This window comes from Oncorhynchus kisutch, linkage group LG12 (assembly GCF_002021735.2).
Source record: "Oncorhynchus kisutch isolate 150728-3 linkage group LG12, Okis_V2, whole genome shotgun sequence".
NCBI classification, from domain to species: domain Eukaryota; kingdom Metazoa; phylum Chordata; class Actinopteri; order Salmoniformes; family Salmonidae; genus Oncorhynchus; species Oncorhynchus kisutch.
Genome location: NC_034185.2, coordinates 38,483,805 through 38,508,397, shown reverse-complemented (window position 1 = coordinate 38,508,397; position 24,593 = coordinate 38,483,805). Strand labels below are relative to the sequence as shown.

Below are 24,593 nucleotides of genomic sequence, written 5' to 3'. Positions count from 1 at the left end.
TCGTCCCTACTCTGTCTCCTCCCCCACATCGCTGTCTAGCAACTGTCAGTTCAACTGTATCTGAGAAGAGATCCTAGTTTTAAAGAGGGATTCATGGTAGGTTCTCTAAGTAAACATTCGAGTACTAATCAAAGTTTCACCCCCTTGCAGGCACACAATGTGGTGCCTCTATGGTTACTTCCAGGTAAATGGAGATGCTTGTACAGTAGCTGTATGTTTTCCGAGGGAGCCGAAGGGCAGACATGAATTATTATCACAATGAGAAGCCAAGAGGCAACGAAAAACAACCCCAAATTGAGATGGAGAGAATATTTCATATCCATTACAACTCCAAGTGCGTTCTTCGCTTAGTGTGCCCGGGTACAACCTCTATTTTGTGAGTGGCTACCTGGTTAATCCTGCCAGTAGCATATGCTTGCCTCAAAGATTAAGCCATGCAAGTCTAAGTACACACGGCCGGGAAGAGTGAAACTGCGAATGGCTCATTAAATCGGAGATCTCCCAAATCAACAAACTTTTTGACCCCTTTTGAAACCAGACAACGTCACTACGAAGGCGCCTCCATTGTTGCCGCTGCCTGGTCCATGATTAAAGTCTCTCGATCCCTCTTGAGTCGGGGAGTCGTCGGCACAACGATCAAAAGCTCCAGCCTGTTGCTTTTAGTTCCTGCATGTCAATTGGGATGAAAGGACAACGTTGGTTGCCGTACACAGTGGCGGTTTAGAAGCTTGCTCACAGTACCTGTCTGAATGCTTTGGGGATCCTGTCCCAATCCCCCTCCACAGCCTCCACTCTTTATGGGTCTATTAAATAGTAATGAGGGCTTGAGCACTGGGAGCACATGCACACACACACACACACACACGGAACGGATGTACGTACACACGCACACACACGCACACACAGCCTTTGGGGAGAATGCCTTTATAATTTTATAATTCATAACATCTGAGCTTTTACGATTCCCTTGTGGGAACCTCCAGAGGTTTACTAAGGCGAAACAGACAGGTTACAAGGCAAGCAGGGTACCACATGTGCCTTATAGATTCAGACTTGGCAGAACATTTAGTATGTTTTAAAAAGGAGGCTTCAGCTATCGAAAAAACAAGAGATGATCATCAGATATCCAGCAAAACAGTGTCACTACAAACCCCCACTCGATCTCCTGCCAGACAGCTCAGAATCCGAATCTGTACTGTACTATTGTCTCTTATGGAATTTCCCTTTGTTTTCTTCAATGGCATGTTCTGACAGCCTACAGCTGTCCATTATTCACAGATGGTTGGCTATATACAGTACATATATTTTACTTGGCTCCAGCCTCCACACACAAACACACACACACACACAGAGTGGTGGGGAGAGGGGTGGGGCTGCGATGGCTATGTTAAAATAATTTAACATTCCCCGAGCTAAAGAGAGATCATAAAAGTGTTGCATAGCTGTTCTCAGAGACTGACGAAAACAGCTGTAACTGGGGGACTCAAAGGAGAAATATATATTAGATGAAGGGTTCTGGAGAGATGACATCGTTTCTTTCATCCCTGAACTGAACTTTGATCTATCGAAATGAAACTTCTTGTTTTGCCCCCATTTCTCTGTTACTGACAACTCGTCTGATGTAAACACACTGACACAGCTTGGAACTCTGGTGCCGGTTGTTGCGTTCCCCAAACAAATGTGTACAAAAGACTGTTGACATCTTGCTGTAGGCTATTGTCTCATGTGATATTCATTTGGATGGACACAGAACACATACTGATTAGGATCTGATCTAATAATGACGCAGGTGTCGTCTACATCCCTCCTACGCCTCTTCCAGTTCAGACCTGATATATGGTGTGCCTCCCCCTACTTCTCAGACAAGAAGCATACCGCAGAAGAACCCACACATCCGTTCCAATACGCACAGAGGGAGAACGGGAGCTGGGGGAGCTGGCTTGGCAGTGCTGTCTTTAGAGTTTTTGCTTCAAGTTATCAGCTCTTTTTTTTAATGTCATTTCTACGGGGAGATAATCTAATTCTTCCATGATGAAACTTGTCCTTGTTTTTGCTTTGGTTGCGTCTTTCTTCGCAGGTAAGCTATGGGTGAATTTGGTTTGTTTTCAATGGTGCATGTAGTATAGTAGCTGTGTTCCAGCACCATGGAGAGTGCCTCTGCGTGAGCAAGTGTTGCATGCCTCTTTTTTGCCTTGTATGGCTGATTTTCTCTACTTGACTGTTTATCTTGAGTGAAGTTGTTATAATTTCTCATCTACACTAAGTATACCAAACATGAGGAACACCTTCACCCCCCCCCCTTATTTTTGCACTCAGAAAAGTCTAAATTCGTAGGAGCATGGACTCTAAAAGGTGTTGAAAGTGTTCCACAGGGATGCTGGCCCATGTTGACTCTAATGCTTCCCACAGTTGTGTCAAGTTGTCTGGATGTCCTTTGGGTGGTGGACCATTTTTGAGTCACACGGGAAACTGTTGAATGTGAAAAACCCAGCAGCGTTGCAGTTCTTGACACAAACCAGTGCGCTTGGCACCTACTACCATACTCTGTTCGCACTTAAATCATTCGTCTTGCCCATTCACCCTCTGAATGGCACATATACACAATCCATGTCTCAATTGTCTCAAGGCTTAAAAATCCTTCTCTAACCTGTCTCCTCCCCTTCATCTACAATGAAGTGACATCAATAAGTGATCGTAGCTTTCACCTGGATTCACCTGGTCAGACTGTCATGAAAAGAGCAGGTGTTCTTAATGTTTTGTATACTCAGTGTATATCACACGTTCATTTTGCAAAACAAATTGGAGCCTCTTACTCGATTGTTTAGGAGAAGTAAGTTGTTTTCAACACAGAACCACATTCTGACCGATCTTCTTACGAATCTACAGAAAATCTATTACTTCCCGTTGGAAAAGAACGACAGAGAGAAGATGTGGTACGAAACATGTTTTTAGTCTCTGGATAACATTGTATTTTTATACAATGGAAATGACAATCTATGCTTTAATGAGAGATTTGTGACAGGTTGCTTGTTACTTTGTTTAAGGTAACACGGTGCTTGGTTGAGGTCCTGTCCAAGGTACTGACCAAACCTGACTCTCACCCTCTGGATCAGGAATGCAAAGACATTCTCAAAGCAGGCAAGTAGTCTTTACATCATCAGTTGTTGTATTTCAAAAGCAGTACATAGAAAAACATGGCATCATAATGGGAACAAAAAAAATCTTAACCAGCACTGTAGGAGGAAATTGCTCTTCTATTGTAGAGACGAATCTAAGGCACGTTTCATTAGTGTACAGTGTGGCTTCCCCAGTTGTGAAAGCAATTGTCAGTGCTTGTTTACAAGACTGGGGTTAATGAATCTTGTTTGTCTACCCTGATGCGGGACGCTACCAAGAAATTCCTTTCGCCTGTCTCGCTCTGCAATGTCAATGGAAATTCCCTTCCAATTTGGTTTGTTGCAGTTTTAAAACGGCAGTAAACAACGTGCAGTAACTGCAATCGACTGTGGCATTTTGTACGCAGCAACTGCAGAAATGAACTTCTGTCCCTTCTGGAGGGTGGCACCGTTTGTTGCTGATGCAGACAGTAATGTTATACAGAGTTCTTACTGTAGGTCATAGGGACTCGGTGGGGCTTCTGCTACCACAGAGACCAGAAATATAGAGCTGCAACCTGGCAACCAGCTGAGGAGATATGAATAGAGCAACCTAGATTGGCTTCTGTATTTATGGAAATTATACTTAGCTGAATATAAATATGACACTATGGGAGACAGATGCTGAGCTTTCTCCATATACTGTTGAGTGCCATTTTGCAATGGTCACCAAAATGAACTAATCAAAGCGAGAGTTTGGGACTATAAGGTTCAATCTGTAAAAAAATATGATTCTGAGATAAATGTCTTCAAAGTGCCGAACCCTTATTGGTTTGAATAATGTCAGCAATTTTTATATGGTATGATTTTGAACTTAACAACATGAATTGGTGTATTTAGAGGTAGAGAACATTGAACAGAACAAGGCTATGTCAATAGCTAAATTTGAACAAAAATGTAGATACAACCTTATAGTTCCAAGCTCTCGAAGGGACTATGTTTTGATTGACGGGGAACTTGCGGAGCGGGGCTTGAATTGGACAACATGAGACAATGACAGAGTAGTAGATAGTGTGGATATTGAATGCCCTTTGAATGTCCCTTCTCCCTCCACCTCCTCTACAGGTGCCCAACATGCTGCTCTTCCGGAGAAGAAAAGTGATGAGGAGGTGCTGACCCATAAAGAGGAGGTCAAAGGTCATGAACCTGAGCTTGAGGTTCCAGGGGCTGATGTGAAGGACATCGAGGCCCGCCTGAAGTCTGTGGAGGAGAAGAGAGAGACACCGGAGGACGAAGAGCGCAGCCAGGAGTCATGGGACCTCAACGATGAGAAGGAGAAGAGGATTTGGAAACCAATGCACAGGTATCATCATAAAGAGGTGTCTGAGGAAAAGAGAGAAGAGCCTGACGAAGAACGTAGTCAGGAATCCTGGAGCCTGGGTGATGAGAAGGAGAAGAGATATAGGCCTACCTATCGGTACACCCCAAAGACACACCACAAACGAGACGAAGACGGTTTAGAGGAGGAGAGAGAAGAGCCAGAAGAGGAACGCAGCCAAGAGTCCTGGAGCCTGGGCGAAGAGAAGGAGAAGAGATATAGGCCTACCTATCGGTACACCCCAAAGAAATTACACAAACGAGATGACAAAAGTGAAAAGTGCAGTCAGGAGTCCTGGGATCTGAAAGATGAGAAGGAAAAGAGAGAGGAGGAAGAGGAAAGAGAGAAAAGAATGCGGAAACCCCCACACAGATATCACCACAAGAAACACCACAAACGAGGTGCTGACTCATCAGAGGAGGAATCAGAGGAAAAGAGATCAGATGAGTCCGAAGAAGAGGAGGATAGAGAGAAGAGAATCTGGAAACCAACAAACAGGTACCATCACAACAAGCGTCACCAACGCAGTGGGGATTCCTCAGGGGAGGAAGAAGAGGAACGAAGGAGTGATTCTGACGAACAGGAGGAGAAGAGGTACGGAGATGCCGAGGAGGAGAGAGAGAGGCAAGAGGCTCTGATGTATTCAACTGTCTATTCATATTTTTCTCTTACAGAAACTGTTTTTCAGGAGTGTATGAGGGGTAGTCAACTAGACTCAGCCGGATTGGGGGGGGGGGGGGGGGCACAGGTACATAATTATAATAATTAAATCAGGGTTCCCCAAATGGCAGCTTGTGAGCCATTTAGCCCACCATGTTTTCAGAGCATCCAAAAAAAGAAAAGAAAGAAAAATGATAATAACAATTCATTGTTGGACATAAAAGACTGTAAAAACACCAGGAAATCAGCTCCATGTGATTTTAATTTAGGAAATCTGTTCCCAAGTATTCCCACTCATAATCGAGAGACACGCGATTGTATACAAATGTAAGCAAGGTTTGAAATGATTAAGTTTTAGTCAAACATTATATCTGGGGTTTCTTGTGATCAGTTTATTTGCAGTGTACAAATGATTTGTAATTATGTTCCAGCCACCCAACCATCCGCTGAATACAGTTGATAGTCCCTGCTGTAAATTGACCACAACTAACCCCAAAAAATGTATTGTATTTGAAAATAACAATAATATCATACCTTGATGACATTGAGACACGATTGCATGTGCTTTTTTTTAATTGGAGGGAAAAGTTGGGAACAATTTTTTTTTTTTATGAATTCCTGATGATTTTACAGTATTTTTTAAAACAAAAACTAAATGTTGCCGGTCTGCGGGCGGCCTGGTAGAAATCTTCACCCATAAAAATGTTACAAAAAGACAGCATGTGCAACTACAAAATGTATTATGCGAGAAATGTAGATGGGAACGCATTCATTCATTCTCAAATGTTGATACAATCATCATTTCAAAGTAAAATTGACACCGCATGTTGTGTGATCCTCCCAACACCACTCGTCCGGAAAGCATGCAGAAGAAATAACTTTACAGGGTGGTGAAACCCAGTTTAGGAAACCCTGGGCTAGAGCGCATTTGCAACTAACAGAGTTGGCACACTTGCTATATAATGCAAAAAAAATTGCTGAGAAAACCATCAATGGAGTTGAAAATGCAATCAATGGTAATTTACCTGCAAATTTTTTTTTGATGTGAACTATATCATCACCCACAGCCTTGTATCTGCAGCAAGTCAATTTGATGGACATTCTCTGGTGGGAAAGTTAGCATATTGTTTTTATGCAGATTTTAGAATACTTACATTAAACCTGCCTTCAATTGGATGGAAACGTAGCTTATGTCTCAAATGCCACTATGTCTATGTGGCTCTAGTCATATTAGACACAGCCAAAGACATGCTTTTTAGTCCAGAACTAGGCTTAATCTGTGTCTGGGAAAGGACCCTGAGTGTATGTTCTGCTGGTGTTTGTGTGACAGGTACCTGGCGGAGAAGAGGAGTGAGGTGGAGAGTCGTCTCCTGGGGGAGATATATGAGAAACGTTCTCCCTGGGCGTACAGAGGATACTACCACCCTGCCTGGTGGAAGAGAGGCATAGAGCCACTCACACCATCACATAAGGTTTCTATGTACCACCTATGATAACATAGATATCTTGTTAGACTGGCCTACGGTATGATTGTGTTGATTTATTTATTTTACCTTTATTTAACCAGGCAAGTCAGTTAAGAACAAATTCTTATTTTCAATTAGTGTTTCTAGACATTAGTGTTTCTAGACACTAATTTCTTGTATTTCCTTCCACTGTTTCTATTTTGCTTGTTTATCGTACAGAGATGTTTTACTGCAATAAAGTTTGATTTGATGTGATTTGATTGGCTAAGATGGAGGAACTGGCAAAGCTGCTGAAGAGGCACCAACTGGCCAGCCAATCAGAGCCAGTGGAAGAGAGGCAGAAGAGCATACCTCTAACCTCAGAGGAGGTAACATCGTCACACAATACCTTTACGTAACATGACATGACACAGAACATTCATCTTTATGGGGAATTACTAGGCTTTATCATAAGCATCATATTGAACTTCTTAGATAAGATCGCTTGAAAGATAACTGAAATGAATGATCAGGTTTTGGATGTTTTATGCTGTTATACACAGACACCAAAATCCAGTTTTTATTGAAGTGAGAAAACACATGGCAAGCCACGAAAATTATGAATGCCCAATATTGGATGTTGCCCTCTGTAGTCTGCTGTGAGAAGAGACTGCCCTCTCTGCTGGATAACAGAAACCATATGCTTATCTCTAGGAGACCTGGCTCAGGTTGAGGCTTCATCTCAAAATGAGCCTTGATATTCTAGAAGGGAAAAGCCTGTGTGTGAATGAGTGTAGGTACAAACACATGAAGAGAAAGCCCCCCTTTGACTCAGAGCATGTCCTCCTACATAGTGGTTGTGGCTCACTAAGCAGCTTAATGTTATTAATATATTCCTCTGCAACTCCTTGTTGTTTGGCACCCATAGGCTTCAAAAGAATCAGAAGTAGGCTAAATAAGAGATGTGTGTCCCTGAAAGAAATGGTGTCCTCTGCACTGTGGAAGCCATCTGCAAGCAATTAAATCACAGGCTTTGAGACTGTGCTTCTAGCTGCAGAGAAAAGCGCATCTCTTTTTCCTCTATCTCCCGCGGTTTTTATTGCTGCAGCAGCGATTGCACCAAAACCTCTGTAATTACAGTACACCCCCTCTCCTAAGGGCGCCCTCACGACCCACCGTACCAAACCACCCCTATTAGAGCTGATAGTGGTGCGGCCCGGGCCATTTTACCGCCTGCGATGGAATACAATGGGGGAGGGGAGAGAATGGATGACTATTGGCCATTCTTTTTCATCCTGACAGTTTTCAGACTACACTGCATTAGCGTCCTCTACACTGCAGTGGGAATATCCACACCATTGACCGTATTAAGATCCAGGGAAAGTAGTGGCTAATTAAGAGGAGTCCGATTTCAGGAGCTGCGGTTACATGGTGTGAAATATGGCCTTTTAATATGTTTCTTTTTATTGAAGGGCTTGCCCTGTTCCAGAAGGGATCAATGTACACAATAAATGTCGTTTTAGAGGTTTCATAATTTTATCAGTGTTCTTTCTACCTAGGATAGTAGCCTAAATGAAGCGATGTAAATTAAGCAATAATAACACGGTGTGTGTGTGTGTGTGTTTTCAGGAGAAGGAGCTGCAAAACCTAGCAGCTATGGACATGGAGCTACAGAAAATTGCTGAGAAGATGCATGAAAACAGGAGCAAATAGATAGTGGACAGGCCGACAGGGATGCTAAACTACGAGCTCAGTGTGCTAACCTTGTTTAAGAAAACATTAAAGAGATGAAGAGGTGGGAGAACAAAAAAAACAAATCTAAGAGACTTGCCACAAATTCTGCTATAACATCAACGTAAATAATGGTTAAATAAAAAAATTCAGGTACAAAATAATCAGCATGGAGACCGTTTAGTTTCAATTAGATAATATCAAAGATGAAACAGATGCTTTGCTTATTTGTCACAGATTTCTCTATATATAGCCGTTTTCTTCAAACTTTTGAATGGTTTGTTTGTATCTTCAGTCTGCATTTAATAAAATATATTATCCCGGGACCAAGCCTAACATCTCAGTATTTTTCCTTCTTCGAAACAATTATACAAAGAACTTTAATACCTCATGAACACAGGGCCTATCAACAGTAATAGTATCTTTAGAGCACTGCATTTTATTGAAATTCATACACACAGATGCGTTACGGGATGAGTCTGCGAAAACAAATGGCTTCTTTATTGCACCACGGCGCATTCTTCAAAAAAAATGTCATGATAACGAAATGCTGCATTTGGGAGATAAGAGCTTTGGAGAGCAGCTCCAGGGCTCAATAGCAGCCAAATTATTATATAACTGATCTTAAGATAAGTGAGAGATTTCAGTCCTATCCCACAAGTACAGTTAAATGATGTCATCAATGATATAAATTTCACAACAAATGGGTGACCGCAATACGTTTGAAGTGTTATCCCTCTGTGGTCTCTGTGAGTTTCAGTCGCTTTGGGGGTGGCTCCTCTCCTCTAGTTGGGCCCATCTTCGGCGTATCCGCAGCAACGGTCGTCCCTGAGAGGAGGTAGCCCCCGCCCCCACTCATCAGCAGCACGGGGTGCGTCCTGTTAGGCAACACCTACACACACAAACACAGGAAGTGAGGTCAGAGGTAAAAGCTAGTGCTGGTACTACAAACATGGATGCTTCCACAGAGATACAGTTCAGTTTGAAAATGATTATACCTGGTAATGTCTGATCCAGGAATCGGTGAGTCGCAGGCTGACTGCTCCGCCTTGTTCCCTGAGCTTTGTATAGCACTCTATCAGAGGCTGTGGGAGAGAGAGATTTAATAACAGAGGAGCAACGAAGGCCATAACAGAGTGAACATGACAGGGGTGATATTTCCAAACTCCAGACTAGATTACAGACTGTTTTATCAGTGGTTTTGATAGGAGATTTCCCACTGCAGAAAGACAATAAATGTATAATGGCAGTACACTAGGGTCTACTGGCAACAAACTATGAAGGGTCTGTAGTACACAAAGTTTTGGTTGTAGTGTAAGAAGATGATTAAATACGCTACATTATTAAGAACACAACACACACTAGAAAGTATGCCCGGTTCGATACACGTATCGCAATACTCTTTAATATCGTGACAAGAAAACAAAACACAAAGCAGGTTTTTATAGGAGCAAAGAGTTTGGTCTGCTTCGTGTTTTCATTTTTTGCCATGGGAAAAATATTGCAATACTGGTATCGTCATCAGTACTACTAGGAAGCATACTAGAGAACACTCCAAATCACACCTCTTTGTATTGAGAGTACACTACAAAGGGTCTGGAGGGGGCGAGGAACTTGATAAGGCCCAGAAGAACTGGACAGGGGTGGAACCGACTGGCAATCACCAACCTGAGGAGGAGAACAAACAGAGGTATTAAACACATATTTTACTACCAGTGTGGGGCCCTGTTCGAACACCATGAACATGTTTTCTTCTTTCTATCCTCCCTCCCGGTGAAAACTGAGCTGGCAAAACTTGACAGATGAAAGCCCTCGCCTCACCGACAAACCAAATGAATAAACACAGGATGAGATGACGTGTGCTGAAAGCCCAGACATCAATCGTCTTTAACTAGACGTGTCACACCTCTCTCCCTTCTGAGCAAGATAACCACTGAGCGATCCCCTTTTTTGGCCGTGTTTCTGTGCAAGAAAACACCACCATCCCGGCAGAGCAGAAACTGTCACTGTGATTATTTACACGGATTATTTAACTCACGTGTCAAGGGGGTGTAATCTTAGTGTCACAGAGCTGTTATACTGGTTATTAGTGCTCATGTTTATTACCTCTTATTAATGGTTTCATAAACAAGTCTAGAGTTCACTGTCGCCAAGTGTTATTAAAACAGAAAGATGGTGGAAGGGGGTGAGAGAGATGAGAGAACAGGGCTGACCCGTCAGCGTTCCTCCCTTCCAGCACGGCAGCAGCAGCAGCTAGTTTCTTCCTCTTCTCCTCCATCTTCACCTTCTTCTCCTGGCCCTAAAACACAACACAGTTGCTGTTCAATTTGCGCGCCATTGATCGGACTAAGTTGAACAAATCTTTGGAACACGCAAGCACGAACAGGTGTGACAAACAACAGACACCATTTGCTGCTTTACTATGTGCTGTCATACTCTGATCTCTCTAAGTTTCTCCCTCTCCTCTCTCTCCTTGTCCGCGGCAGGGTCTGTACTGGTACTAGTCTCCATGCATTGGTCCTTTGTGTCTGGGCTGCACTCCTTGCTTTCTGCCTTCTCTGAGTCAGTCTGGGTCAGGTTGGACTTGTCCCCATTGGCCTGTCTGGAATCTGCAGTTGTGAAAAAAACAAAACAAAAAAACCTGGATCAATTCAATAGATAAGATAGTATAGCATTTGTTGGTCGATTAAATTATTACATTCCTAGTATAAACACAAACGCACACCTGCGTCTATGTCTTTGGCCTCTGTGTCCAGTGCCCCCGCCAGCAGTGCGTTGACGTGACAGATGGGGAACTCATGGAGCGTGTCGTGGAAGCGGGAGGGGAACCCAAAGCTCTCCATCCCTGCCCTCACAGGACCTCCTCCTGGGTACATCTGCACCACTGACCCATAGCCTGGATGAGAGAGAGGAGACAGAATATGAAGATGGAAGTGTCACCCTCCCAGGGCAAAGAACCTTGGCGTGACCCTGGACAACATCCTGTCGTTCTCTGCTAACGTCAAAGCAGTGACTCGCTCCTGCAGGTTCATGCTCTACAACATCTGTAGAGCACGACCTTTCCTACCCATGCCCGCGACGTTCAGGCCCCACCCTACCTCGATTGTATCTGTCAAATTTAAGGCCCTGCCTGAAATCATTAGCTGCTCCTTTCTGTCCGTCACTTGCTCCCTGCACTCAGCTCACTCTGAACACGCTTCTGTTCATGGTGGTGTGAGTATCCACAGCAGCCTGCGGATGGTTTTATTTGGGTTCTGAGCAAAAACAACATTATTATTATTATTTTAAAATTATTTATTAAGGCTGTAAAAACTCCAGTAAATCAGTTCCAAGTGATTTTAATTGAAGAAATCTTAAAGAAGTATTCCCACACATAACATAGAGACACATGATCGCATCCAAATGTGAGCAAGGTTTGAAATGATTATGTTTTAGCCAAACGTATCTGTTCGGGCTTCTTGTGGTCAATTTGCAGTTGACAAATGATTTATAATTATGTTCCGGTCCCCGACCATCCTCTCAAGACAAAATCGGCTTGCAGCTGAATAGAGTTGATGATCCTTGCATACATTTTAAAATCAAAACAATACATCTGACTGTGTTTTTACCAATCTAACTACATAACAATAATGTTAATCATTTTATTTCAATGGTAACCCTAAACTGGGTATATCAAGATGTAGCCTAGGCCTATCCACAATACAGGTGAATGCATATTCAATAGTAGTGTGTGCATACATTGAGTTATTGAGCTTGTTTTGGTTTATCAGTGGAGTCTATGGTGCTACCGATGACAAACAATCAGTTTGCCTTCCATATTAGCCTATGGATCAACAACATTTGCATATAAGCATCACTCCAGCATATCACGCCTGTATGGAAGGACATCATATTGTCAAGCCCTGACCATAGAGAGCTTAGGTCGGGGTGTGACTAGGGTGGGTGATCTAGGTGATTTATATTTCTATGTTGACCTGGTATGGTTCCCAATCAGAGGCAGCTGTTTATTGTTGTCTCTGATTGGGGATCATATTTAGGCAGACATTTCTCCTGTGTGTTTTGTGGGATCTTGACTATGGATAGTTGCCTGTTAGCACTATTGTTAGCTTCACGTTTCGTTTGAGAAACGTTTTTGTTTTGCTGTGAGTTTCACATAGTAATAAAAAGATGTGGAACCCAGATCACGCTGCGCTTTGGTCCACTTGGGTAGTTTAGCTATCCGTCAAGAAATAAGCGGGTTGAGACTTGATCCTACTGCTACGCCTGAATAGAGCGAGGCTGTAAAGGTGTCAGCATGCTTCAGTCCGGCTGGCGCCTACGTACAAGTCGGGTAGCCAAACCAAACGAGTGTGCTTGCATACTCCCTTTAAAGACTTTCGCTTGAAAATTGAGGAAAATGCGCCAATAGTTCTGTGCCTATTTTGCGATGCCGTAGCCAGTATACACTTCCTCAAAATAGTCACAATTCATCTAAATTAACTCCAGAAATCTGTCATTCATTTTAGTCACGCAATTTTACAGTGCAGTATTTCTCAATGAAAAAATGTGCATGAAAATGAATCGTCTCTCATTGAATGACTTCGAAGACTTTATTGCAGAATCCCTACTGTTAACCGTTCACAGACAAATTGGCGTAGACTTCGGCTTGCTACAGACATTTTTTTTGTGCCCGAACAGCTGAAAAAAAAAACGCCAGACGCCTTAACTCCGGCTCCCTATCACATCTCCCTCCATCGCTCATTTCACTTGGTGCACAATCAAAATGGTAACCAACTAACTAACGTTAGGAGCTATTAGCCAACGTAGCTAGCTATCTGATATCTTAACATCATGTTTATCTAACCAGCTAATATAGCTAGCTAGCCAACACCACAGAGACGTAATCTTTCCTAAAAGGTCACATAGCTATCTGCTTAGCTAGTAAGCTTTCTTATTGCATCCATGTCTAGGCACATTGACAAGGCTTATTAGTGAATTAATTAAACTAATATCTGCAACAGGAGTTTGATTTTGGTCACTGTGTCAATTCATACCTGCTGCTAATTTTCCCAGCAAAACATTCCTCAGTAATGTGCAGTGCTCGTGGCTCATGCGTTTAGTGGCAGCTGGCATAGCAGCAGTTTTGATATGTAGACTCGCAGAAGAAGGGCTGATACACAAGAAAAGGACAACATCAGCCCGATATATCGATATCTCGTTCTCTACAAGGAACATGATTGTTTTCTGTGAAATAATCTCTCCTGTGTTATATTTGATCAGGTTGAAGCACTTTTGACACCATATTGTGATCTTAGTCAAATAGGACTGTATTGTGCAGCAATGGTGGAACCAGCTTCCCTCTGAAGCTAGGACAGCAGAGTCCCTGCCCATCTTCCGAAAACATCTAAAACCCTATCTCTTCAAAGAGTATCTTAAATAATCCCACAGCGCCCCCCGTCCCCCCTCGCGCCACTCCACACCCTAACAAAAAAAATGGCTTTCGTAAACTAACACCCGCACTTTAATCCTCCCCCTTATTAGCGGACTTTGCTGATAGCTATTTTGAGGCAAAATGTTTACTATGACGATGATACAGTGCATTCGGAAAATATTCAGACTCCTTGACTTTTTCAACATTTTGTTACGTTACAGCCTTATTCTAAAATGGATTAAATCGTGTCCCCCACCTCAATCTACACACAATACCCCATAATGACAAAGCAAAACAGGTTTTTAGAATTTTTGCTAAATGAAAAATAAAACTGAAATATCACATTTACTTATGTATTCAGACACTACTCAGTACTTTGTTGAAGGACCTTTGGCAGCAACTACAGACTCAAGTATTCTTGGGTATGTCGGGACTTTCATTAATGTGATGACTGTTATCGACTCAAACTGTTTAATTGTTACCTGATTAAATTATTCATGTAGCAATTAACTCATAAGGAATTTGGGGCACCACGGGAGAAGTTATTTAACGAGTTATCTTGAGTTTAATTTGGGAAATGGTATAAGATATATCAATAACAGTCATTTATTAATCATTACCTCATACATAGTCTCATTCTGAACGTCGCAGACCTCTTGAATCCGCAAGAACCCCAGCCTTTTCTGATCATTCAGTACAACACAAATGTATTTAGATAATTTATTAACTAACTAAATAATAATAACAGAATACACACACACACACACACTTACATGAGACAAAAGTCCCTAGTGGACTGACACAATGTGATGGCTTGTTACACATACGGAGAAGGAGGGGTAGATAAAAAGAGGGAGAGACAAAAAGAGTCAAACTTATCGTACATACATTTGGAAACTACGCTCACAGTAATCAGAATACTTAATACCCTAACCAGCGCCCATGCGATAAGAAATGCAATGTATATATTAACACGTAGATGTCTTTGTCATCTATCTCTGTTGAACCAATCAACCCTTCTATGTGGACAGGGTAGTTATAGTTCATGCATCGGTGTAAGGCTTCGGCTTGTCCACCTGAGGTCACCATGTCCTTCTTAGTTGTAGAGCTTCTCTGGTAGTGGAGTGTTCAAGTAGAATACCTACTCAGATGCGCCAGTGATTGTCTGAGATGGGATTTCTTCCTTCCCACCTCGTGTCTTTAGTCAAAGTTCTGGGACCACTTTCACAGGCACAGCTGCAGACTGAATGTTTCTGGTCTCGTAGTGGAGGTTATCTTCTCACCTCGTGTTGAGTCTCAGAGTTTCAACCATTCGTAACGTTGAGCTCACGCTGTCCGTCTGCTGGTCTGAATATGTTCATTCTTAGCGAGTTCTTTTAAGCACTCTGGTCAGAAAGGGCAGTTCCACCACACTGAAACACTCCTCTGACCTCATTTGGAGCGTAGCTTAGTTAAAATTATGATCTCGTTAGAAAACCAAAATTACACTCCCATCTTCATATTGTATTAACATCAAATTGGATGGAAACTTAACCGTCAAAGGGGGTTTCCTTCCTAAGTTACAGTATTTTCGTTATACAGTTAATGACATCACAAAATAAACAATATGACATTACTATTATTTAGATCCACACTGACCATTCCTAACATGCCTATCACAGAAATATTGTTCCAAGATTCACTTTTTGGGTGTTATTGTTTTTTTGCGGCAAAAGTCTTGAGGGGACAAAGGCATTGCTTTGGTAATACTAGAGAGCAGAAGATAAATTACCCTCCTCCCTAATTTATGAGTGTTAAGGTGTCAAAACCAGCCCAGCAGTCCAGTCCTCTCCTGTGGGAGAGATGGGGTCTGGCTATCTGTCAGCCATTTGCCAAGCTGATCTGAGGGCTGGATACTCGACCAGGAGAGTCATGACAGGTATGACGCTCCAAGCTTGGCACACCTGCATTTGGGGAGTATCTCCCTTTCTTCTCTGCAGATCTTCTCAAACTCTGTCAGGTTGGATGGGGAGCTTTGCTGCAGAGATGTTCGATTGGGTTCAAGTCCGGGCTCTGGCTGGGCCACTCAAGGACACACCTGGGTTGTCTTGGATGTGTGCTTAAGGTCATTGTCCTGGTGGAAGGTGAACCTTTGCCCCAGTCGGAGGTCCTGAGCAGGCTTTCATCAAGGATCGCTCTGTACTTTTCTCCGTTCATTTCCCCCCCTTGATCCTAAATAGTCTCTCAGTCCCTGAAAAACATCCCCACAGCATGATGCTGCCACCACCATGCTTCACCGTAGGGGTGGTTCTAGGTTTTCTCCAGAAGTGACGCTTGGCATTCAGGCCAAAGTGTTCAATCTTGGTTTCATCAGACCAGAGAATCTTGTTTCTCATGGTCTGAGCCATTTAGGTGCCGTTTGGCAAACTCCAAGTGGGCTGTCATGTGCCTTTTACTGAGTGGCTTGTCTGGCCACTCTACCATAAAAGCCTGATTGGTGGAGTGCTGCAGAGATGGGAGAACCTTCCAGAAAGACAACCATCTCCATAGAAGAACTCTGGAGCTCTATCAGTGACCATAGGGCAGCCAGCTCTAGGAAGAGGCTTGGTGGTTCCAAACTTCTTCCATTTAAGAATGATGGAGGTCACTGTGTTCTTGGAGCCCTTCAATGCTGCAGACATGTTTTGGTACCCTTCCCCAGATCGGTGCCTCGACACAATCCTGTCTCGGAGCTCTACGGACAATTCCTTTGACCTCATGGCTTGTTTTTTTCCCATGACATGCACTGTTAACTGTGGGACCTTATATAGACAGGTGTGTGCCTTTCCTAAACAAATAAATGTACCACAGGTGGACTCCCATCAAGCTGTAGACATTTCAAAGATGATCAATGGAAACAGGATGCACCTGCGCTAAATTGAGTATCATAGCAAAGGGTCTGAATACTTATGTAAATAAGGTATGTTTATTTTTTATACATTTGCAAAACAAAAACTGTTTTCGCTTTGTCATTATGGGGTAGTGTGTTAATTATGCAGATTATATTATTTATCCATTTTATAATAAGGCTGTAACGTAAGAAAATGTGGAAAAAGTCAAGGGGTCTGAATACGCCACGTAGGGCTGTGGCAGTCATGAAATTTTGTCCGCTGGTTATTGTCATGCAAAAGACTGCCTGTCTCACGGTAATTTACCGTTAATTAACACACGCACATTTAGCATTTCCATGCCTCAATGAATACAAGCTGCTGATGCGCGCCTTTGGAAAATACCACAATAAATACATGATTTATTTTAGGCAGATCTAAAGAAAGGTTATGACGAGGAAAATGTATTTCAGAAGAACAGAATGTAATTGGCCTATTGTATGTGATGTCACAGTGCCGTGCCATAGACTGTAGGCTTCTGCATTTTGAAGACAAACTATGCTTATAAGTCCTGTGCAATTATTTTATAGTAAGAAGAATATAATTAAACTTAGGTGAAAAAAAATAGAACCAATATTTTTCCCCAATCCGGATCGAGTGCGCATATGTGGATATGGATAAGTGGATATGTTGAGCGTAAAAGTGATCACTTGAAACAAGTCCTATATGCTAGACTTAAGAGTTATTTGGCAACTTAAGTTGTGAATGACACAAACCTTAGAATAACGTAGAAATCCAAAGATCTGGGCTGCACGATAAGACTATAAATGGGACCCATGTCGTCCAAGTTATACTTTTGACTCATCTGTCCATAGAACATTCTTTCAAGATTCTTGATCATCCTCCAGGTGCTTCCAGGTGCTTTTGTCATAATTGAGTCAACTTTTTGGATGACATGGGTCCCATTATGCCCGGCGAAAACCAAACACTGCATTTCATAGTAAGAACCTCAAACCAATGGTCAAGCATGGTGGTGGTAGTGTGATTGTTTGAGGATGCTTTGCTGCCTCAGGACCTGGACGACTTGCCTTAAAAGGAGGAACCATAAATTCTGCTCTGTGTCAGAGAATTCTACAGGACAATGACAGGCCATCCATCTGTGAGCTGAAGCGCAGCTGGGTCATGCAGCAAGGTTAAAGATCTGATCATCTCTATTTAAAAAACTGAATGTTATCAGAAAGGGGGCAAATACTTTTTCACGACACTGTATTTTACTCCACACATCAACCACTGTTTGAGGAACATATTCTCGCTGTGCGACAAATTATATTCCGCCCAATATAATTTGCAGATACCCAGTGCTTAATTTGGGAAAACAAGTTACATCTGTTCGGGAACATCAACATCAATTTTGTTTTCAAAACAAAACATATTTCATTAAAATGTTGACAGGCCATCTGTGCCACAGGAGTTTGGTAGCACCTTAATTGGGGAGAATGGGCTTGTGGTAATGGCTGGAGTGGAATCAGTAGAATGGGATCAAATGCATCAAACACATGGTTTCTAGGTGTTTGGTGCCATTCCATTTGCTCCGTTCTGGACATTATTATGAGCCGTTCTCCCCTCAGCAGCCTCCACTGCTCTGCATGCACGAGAAGGGAATGAAGGAGATGATATGGAAAAGCACAGTGGTGAGATATTCTGTAATAGCTAAAAGGTAATGTGTCAGCCTATTAATTATGAAAATACACAAAATTCACTTTTACTAGGCCATTCATAACCAAATACAAATTCTCTATAATTGTAGGACAACTGTAAGCCGCCCTGCAAAATCAATGAACCAACAGCATCGCCTAGGGCGATACTTTCCCTCCCAGAATCGTGGGTAATACAGTCCACACTTAAAGGCAATTACTATCATTAATTTAATTTCGGAGTATAGGCTAGACCAATTATGTACCAAAGACATCTGAAATCCGTTTTGTTTGATGTTTTTCTGCTGTGTGTAATATGCAGTAAACTCAAACCGTTTTTTATTTATTTTTTTAAATGCATTATTATTCCCATGCCATTAATACAGAGAATCAGACAAATGCTACCCTCTCCCTATTGGCCACTTAGCGTATTCAATCCACTTTCAAAATACAACACTGCCCCTTTAAGACAAAAAAAAAGGCTCTTTACCTGACTTGCTTTTTCAAATATGTCTAGAAATGTACACATGTTGTGCTCTTGAAGGAAGCAATCACTCCCCTATTGCTGCCTACAAATGATCTATAACTGGGCTAATAAATCACTAACTAGCAAAGGATGTGAACAAAACGTGCACACGTGGCTACAAGCAGCTCTCGCTTTGATCTCAACACATGCGCATCTACCGGCGGTCACGAGTCATGAAGACAGTCAAATTCCAAATGACCGTTTAGTCACGGCTTCTCCAAGCTCCGATGATGCTGCTGGTCATTAGTAGCCTACCAAACTTGCTAACTGCCTGGTACTCAGCACTAATCGCTCTGACATCAATGCAAATGTTTGGAAAAATCTAATCAAACACTTAATGAGAGCCCAGGAGCTCATGTTGCACAACATTTCTATAGGCTACGCAATTGCGGAAGAAAACAGAGTGATGGCTGCTAATAAAAAGATGAGCATCCCATCAGCTTTCTATAGGCTAGACCTACTATATTTATTTCTCAACTTTCCTAATATTAAGCACACTGCTTATATTTACAACATGAGTATAGCCTACCTGGCAGGCATGAAAATAACCAACGGGAAAAAGCGTCCTCCATTTGCAATTTAAGTGCATTTATGTTTTGATACAGGTGCATGATAATGGTCCATTCTAAATCAAAACAAATGTCATACATATTACTTGGTATGTAAAAGGCTAGATTAAATCAAGAATAGTCTGATGGGTGACAATATTAGCCTATCACTTGTGAATTATACCAAATCATCATATTTGTCACATGCGCCGAATACAACAGGTGTAGTAGACTTTACAGTGACATGCTTACTTACAAGCCATTAACCAACAATGCAGTTAAGGAAAATATATATTTTTTAAAACAATAAAATTATATTATTATCACTTGTGAATAATAAGAAACAATGCCTTTTTTTGTCGACTTCTTCAAATCATAGTCGCACACCTTATGTAGCCTAGCCCATAGGCTTATATGTTTTAATAAGGTTTGTATCACAACTAAAGTGGCCAAATAACTTCTTAAAATGAAGCACATTAATCCGCTTTACAGGGGGTTTAGAGTCTAACTGGGATACATAAGCAGCGAGTGAGTTTCAAGTTTGGGGAAGATTGTTTTCACCATAAAAATGAGCCTTTATAATAAAAGCATTACATGCATAATCGTATTTGTGGTCACTTTTGATAATGGTGTTTTCCACTAATGGAACAGTCAGTGCTTATGGCCTCCCTACCATGTGCTCATTGCTTCACTTATAATGTGAAGAAATAGCCTAATAGTTTATCAACATTTTAAGCTAAACGTTCTGATCTGTTGCGTCAGCCACATTGCATTAAAAAGTTGTTTTGATGCTTGTGGTTGTATTAATTTGGGATCTATCGCATCCCACAACTGTCCCAGACTATGTATGGAATATTTATTTCTCGCACAGAATACGTCATACTATGGGGGACAGTAGATTGACATAGGCTAGTGCTTTTGCTGTCCATTAGCCAACAAGATGAGTAGGCCTAACGAAAAGTAAATGTGGAGAGTTCTTCCAATATCTTCAATATGTACCTCGGAATTGGACAAGGACGCACGCAGTTACGTCCCCAATGTGTCTGTCTTCACTTGTATCCTGGTGAGAAAGACCCGATCACGTGACCGACAGCCACGAGAGTGAGACGCTACGGATTGCGCAGCAGACTCACGGAGAAAGGCACAACGCAGCACTCCGGGCCGCAAAAGGCATGGATTTGTTTAGGGTGCATTACGGCCACAAAGGGTATGCCGCCGTGAAATTTGAGGAATTATAAAGTGCTTGTCAAATTGTGAATGAGAGACTGATGAAGTGTGTACAGCCTGCGCAAAAAAAGCAGAGCTCATGCCTTTCAAGCAACTTTTTTCAAATCATCATTAAAGTCTCATCATGCAGCCTTAGAATGTATTAAATATCAAAACATACAGCCCAACGTTTGTAGCACAAATAAAAAGTTTGTTTAATAACTCCACATTAAGCATATAGGAGTACTTATTTCTTTGTTAACCGCTCAACGCAGAATAGCCTCATGTGCGCACTCCCTCGAATTGTTTGGAGAAAATATATTTTATTCAGCTTTGTTCAATTGTATTCTTCATACTACAAAATAAGGCCACGGAATTATAAGCAAATCTTGCCTGCTAAATGAACTACTGTAGCCCACAGCTATTTGGTATAGACACATCAGACATAACATAAGGACAACTCAGAGTATGCTATTCTGTTATTCTGAAATAAGACTACATTTTCTTAATATCACGCTTTTTTATTTTAAATAAATAATGGATTTATTGTGAAGGTGTAGGCTATATTACATGGATTTATTAGACCTTTAAAAATGGCTTGTAGGCGGTGTGTGGAAGCCAGGAGATGCTAAATGTGTTTATGTTAATTGACGGTCAATTACTGTGAGACCGACAGCTTTTTGCTTGGCAATCACCGGCTAACAATCTTTCATGACCACCACAACCCTACTCACGACCACAGATATCAACACAGTCCAGTTCAAAGTAAATGGCAGATCCATATATGGCAATGGTCTATTTGCATATAGGCCTACTGCAGCTCTGATTGGTTGTCGCAACTGTCTGTGTAGAATCCTACTCTGATGCATTCTGCCTACAACAAAATCTCTTGCATTGTTTGTTTCGTTCTGTTGCATTGGAAGTGGCTAATATTGCGTTGATTAGATCACCATTGCCACAGGAAAGGGAAACGTTGATAGTGTTAACTCTAGAAAGTTTTCCCTGTTAGTTAAGTGAAGTTCAATCTCGTGCTTCTCTCCTCGCTCTATAAAGCAGTCCTGGGGAGCAGCGAAGCAGTCTCGGGGCTACTGTGTGCACACACGCAGCTTAGACTGAACATTGGTCCAGAGTGCATTTTACTGTGGTCGTGACTCATGACTGCCGGTGTGGCATACGGTCACCGCAGCAGCTCTAGACCCACCTAGCTATCTTAAGGTAAATGCACTAACTGTAAGTTGCACTGGATAAGAGCATCTGCTAAATGACTAAAATGTAATGAAAAAATGTCTATTCGTTACAGGACCTTCCAATTGAAATATTGAACATAAAACGTTGACTGCTGACATGGCAGTCAGAGCATGGTAAACATAGACATGGAATAGACCGGCTTGCAACAGAGCAAACACAATTCATAAACCATGCAGAATTAAGCCATCATGTGCGAGTCCGATATGGCACCCTATTCCCTCCATAGTGCACGACTTTTGAGGCTCTGTTCAAACTTACTACACTATATAGGGAATAGGGTGCCATTTTAAATGCAGGTCATGCCAGGTCTAGCCATGATACTTCCAGACATTTCTATAGTCCAGTTACCTCCCATCCTCTCCATGACAGCCCCCAGCACCAGTCCAGCACAGGTCTCAAACACCAGCACCTTACTGCCTGCATGGATATTCCCCAGAGTCAACATCTGGGCAAGGGTGTCATACCGCAGGTGGCTGGTGGAGGGAGGCAGAGACACAGTCTTGGTTACTACAACAACCACATACAATACAGAGAGGAACTTCTCTTAATAAAAACTGAATTTGGGCCCAGAGGTTTTCCTGACCACTTGACCTAGCCAGGAAAAAACATCAGGACCTACAAATAGGCCTCGGTATGACTTAGCTGGCATGGTGGCTACACTCACCATATCTTCCCTGGTTCTCTGCCGTGGTACATCATAGCCAGGACACGACAGGAGGGCCTTAGAACCATCACACTGTTCTCATACCTGGAGGGAACAGAACACAAGACATTCAGAAAGCCTATTTCATTCATCACTAACCCCGGTCCTGGAGTGTGTGCGTGTATATATATATCTATATATTCCACTGACTCACTTTTTCTTTTTTTTCTTGATGTATTTCTCCTGTGCAAACTCAGTCTTGTCCCTGAATGTTGTACTGTTCTCTATCAGCTGCTGGACTATTTCCTATGGAAAGTGAAGTCAGAGGAGCATCCTCAACATAAACAAATCTTTCACCATGACTTCCAACGCATACTGAACACAAACATAAACGCAACATGTAAAGCGTTGGTCCCATGTTTCATGAGCTGAAATAAAAGATCACAGAAATTGTCCATATGCACAAAATGCTTATTTCTCTCAAATTTTGTGCACAAATTTGTTTACATCCCCGTTCGTGAGCATGTCTCCGTTGCCATAATCCATCTACCTGACAGGTGTGGCATAATATGAAGCTGAATAAACAGCATGATCATTACACAGGTGCACCTTGTGCTGGGGGCAAAAGTCCATTCTAAAATGTGCAGTTTTGTTACAACACAATGCCACGGATGTCTAAAGTTGAGGGAGCGTGCAATTGGCATGATGACTGCCGGAATGTCCACCAGAGCTGTTGCCAGATAATTTAATGTTAATTTCTCTACCAATGTCATTTTAGAGTCCAGCCTCACAACCGCAGACTACGTGTAACCACGTCAGTCCAGTATCTCCACTTCCGGCTAGTGACAACTAATCCACATATATCCAGAGGTACCTGTCCCTTCAGACCCTGCTCTTTGAGGGTCTCAATATCGTCTCTGGTGAGTTTCTGTGATTTCCCATCATCCAGAATGTTCCTGTTGTCCATTCCTGCTTCCTTGGCATCTAAAGAGGCGCACAAAAACAAGACACAGACATCAACTCGGTGCCTGGACAACTGAATCCCTACTGGAATGCGAGAATAATGGAGATTGTCGTTGTCGGCATGTAGCTACCTGCAGAGCTCTCGACGCATTTAGGTTTCCGTGGCTGCAGTATCCCACCAGTCACAACTTCAAAGGTGGTCCCATACAACTCCCCCACTGCATTGTCCAGGAAGAACCACTGCTTTTCAAATACTGTTTTCCTGGGGTTGGGAAGAAGACATGTCAGATAATCTCAAAACGCACATTGACAACACAGTGAGTCCACTGTGATACACTATACTGACTACACAACTGGAGTACTGCCAATATGTCATCCAGCTTGAAGCTGGCAACATGACATTCTCTTCTATAAATGTAAAAATGCTACGTTAAAGTTACGTGGCGGAGTATCCTACTCCTAGCTAGCAAGCAATGATGACAATTGGACAATGCTAATCCACCAGACATAGCTTGCAAACTAGTAACACTAGTACAGGCAAAAGGTTCGACTTGACTGTGAAGCATTGTTAGCGAACGCAAATCAACAGATAATGCGATTGTGCATGTGCAAAGTTGTGTGAGGACTCACTTTTTCTTTTGAATCTGCACAGCTTTGTAGATGTCTCCCCGTTTCAGTACTACGTAGTCACCCTCATTCACTCTGTGCTGGGAGTCATTATCGCCATTGTCCGCCATTAGAAAGCTTGATAGCTAGCTTAGTAGTAAAGTCGATTTTTCACCCACTAGAATGTGAGTTTTAAATCACCAAAGAGAATAGTAATGTACTGAAATCAAGTATTTTTGGGAGAGATCGCCTACTGAATTTACCCACGTGCTAGCCTGCATTTCCTTAGCATTCAGGACAATTAGTCGACGCTGTATCAATCGCTCATCGTACTCGACTCTGATTGGCTCATTGATGTTCGTAGAGCGTATCCTCCAATGGTAGAGAAGTACCAGGATTTTCTAGCTTCCGATAGGTGCTCGAGAAAACAGGGGGAAAATCGACTTCAGAAATATCAATTTCGTTTGTGACTAGAAGACTACTAGCGGAAGTGTGGCTTTTGTAGCACATCATAATATAATAATCCCGAACCAAAACCTCATTCTCCTTACCGGCTACATTCATTATCCTAACCTGCTGTATAAATGATCTTAA

At 42.2% G+C, this 24,593-nt stretch overlaps 2 protein-coding genes across 3 annotated transcripts; one reads left to right on the top strand and one right to left on the bottom strand.

Annotated features, from left to right (window-relative positions):
* Positions 1-1,820: 1,820 nt before the first annotated feature.
* On the top strand, positions 1,821-8,645 carry LOC109900973 (cilia- and flagella-associated protein 251). Of its 2 annotated transcripts, none has more exons than XM_020496912.2 (7): positions 1,821-2,077; positions 2,887-2,933; positions 3,045-3,138; positions 4,221-5,097; positions 6,464-6,605; positions 6,869-6,967; positions 8,208-8,645. In XM_020496912.2, the coding sequence occupies exons 1-7, from the start codon at positions 2,029-2,031 to the stop codon at positions 8,289-8,291; spliced, it is 1,392 nt and encodes a 463-aa protein (XP_020352501.1). In that variant the 5' UTR covers positions 1,821-2,028; the 3' UTR covers positions 8,292-8,645. The 2 variants fall into 2 exon arrangements, with proteins under 2 accessions (XP_020352501.1, XP_020352503.1); XM_020496914.2 differs by having other exon boundaries at positions 4,221-5,067; positions 8,208-8,635.
* trmt6 (tRNA methyltransferase 6 non-catalytic subunit) lies at positions 8,474-24,354 on the bottom strand. The gene is made up of 12 exons (XM_020496910.2): positions 24,024-24,354; positions 23,525-23,655; positions 23,305-23,414; positions 22,645-22,736; positions 22,452-22,535; positions 22,136-22,260; positions 11,035-11,205; positions 10,746-10,918; positions 10,523-10,608; positions 9,875-9,977; positions 9,308-9,394; positions 8,474-9,201 (listed from the first exon to the last, which is right to left on the bottom strand). The coding sequence occupies exons 1-12, from the start codon at positions 24,128-24,130 to the stop codon at positions 9,040-9,042; spliced, it is 1,431 nt and encodes a 476-aa protein (XP_020352499.1). The 5' UTR covers positions 24,131-24,354; the 3' UTR covers positions 8,474-9,039.
* Positions 24,355-24,593: the final 239 nt, after the last annotated feature.

Bases quoted from the DNA above. Each gene is read 5' to 3' on its own strand.
- trmt6 (XM_020496910.2), bottom strand. From the start codon at position 24,130: ATGGCGGACAATGGCGATAATGACTCCCAGCACAGAGTGAATGAGGGT. The intron at 23,656-24,023 runs GTGAGTCCTCAC...TCCCAACCCCAG, and splicing joins GTGCAGATTCAAAAGAAAAA to GAAAACAGTATTTGAAAAGC. The intron at 22,536-22,644 runs GTGAGTCAGTGG...TGTTCCCTCCAG, and splicing joins ATCAAGAAAAAAAAGAAAAA to GTATGAGAACAGTGTGATGG.
- LOC109900973 (XM_020496912.2), top strand. From the start codon at position 2,029: ATGATGAAACTTGTCCTTGTTTTTGCTTTGGTTGCGTCTTTCTTCGCA. The intron at 2,078-2,886 runs GTAAGCTATGGG...ACGAATCTACAG, and splicing joins GGTTGCGTCTTTCTTCGCAG to AAAATCTATTACTTCCCGTT. The intron at 3,139-4,220 runs GCAAGTAGTCTT...CCTCCTCTACAG, and splicing joins CAAAGACATTCTCAAAGCAG to GTGCCCAACATGCTGCTCTT.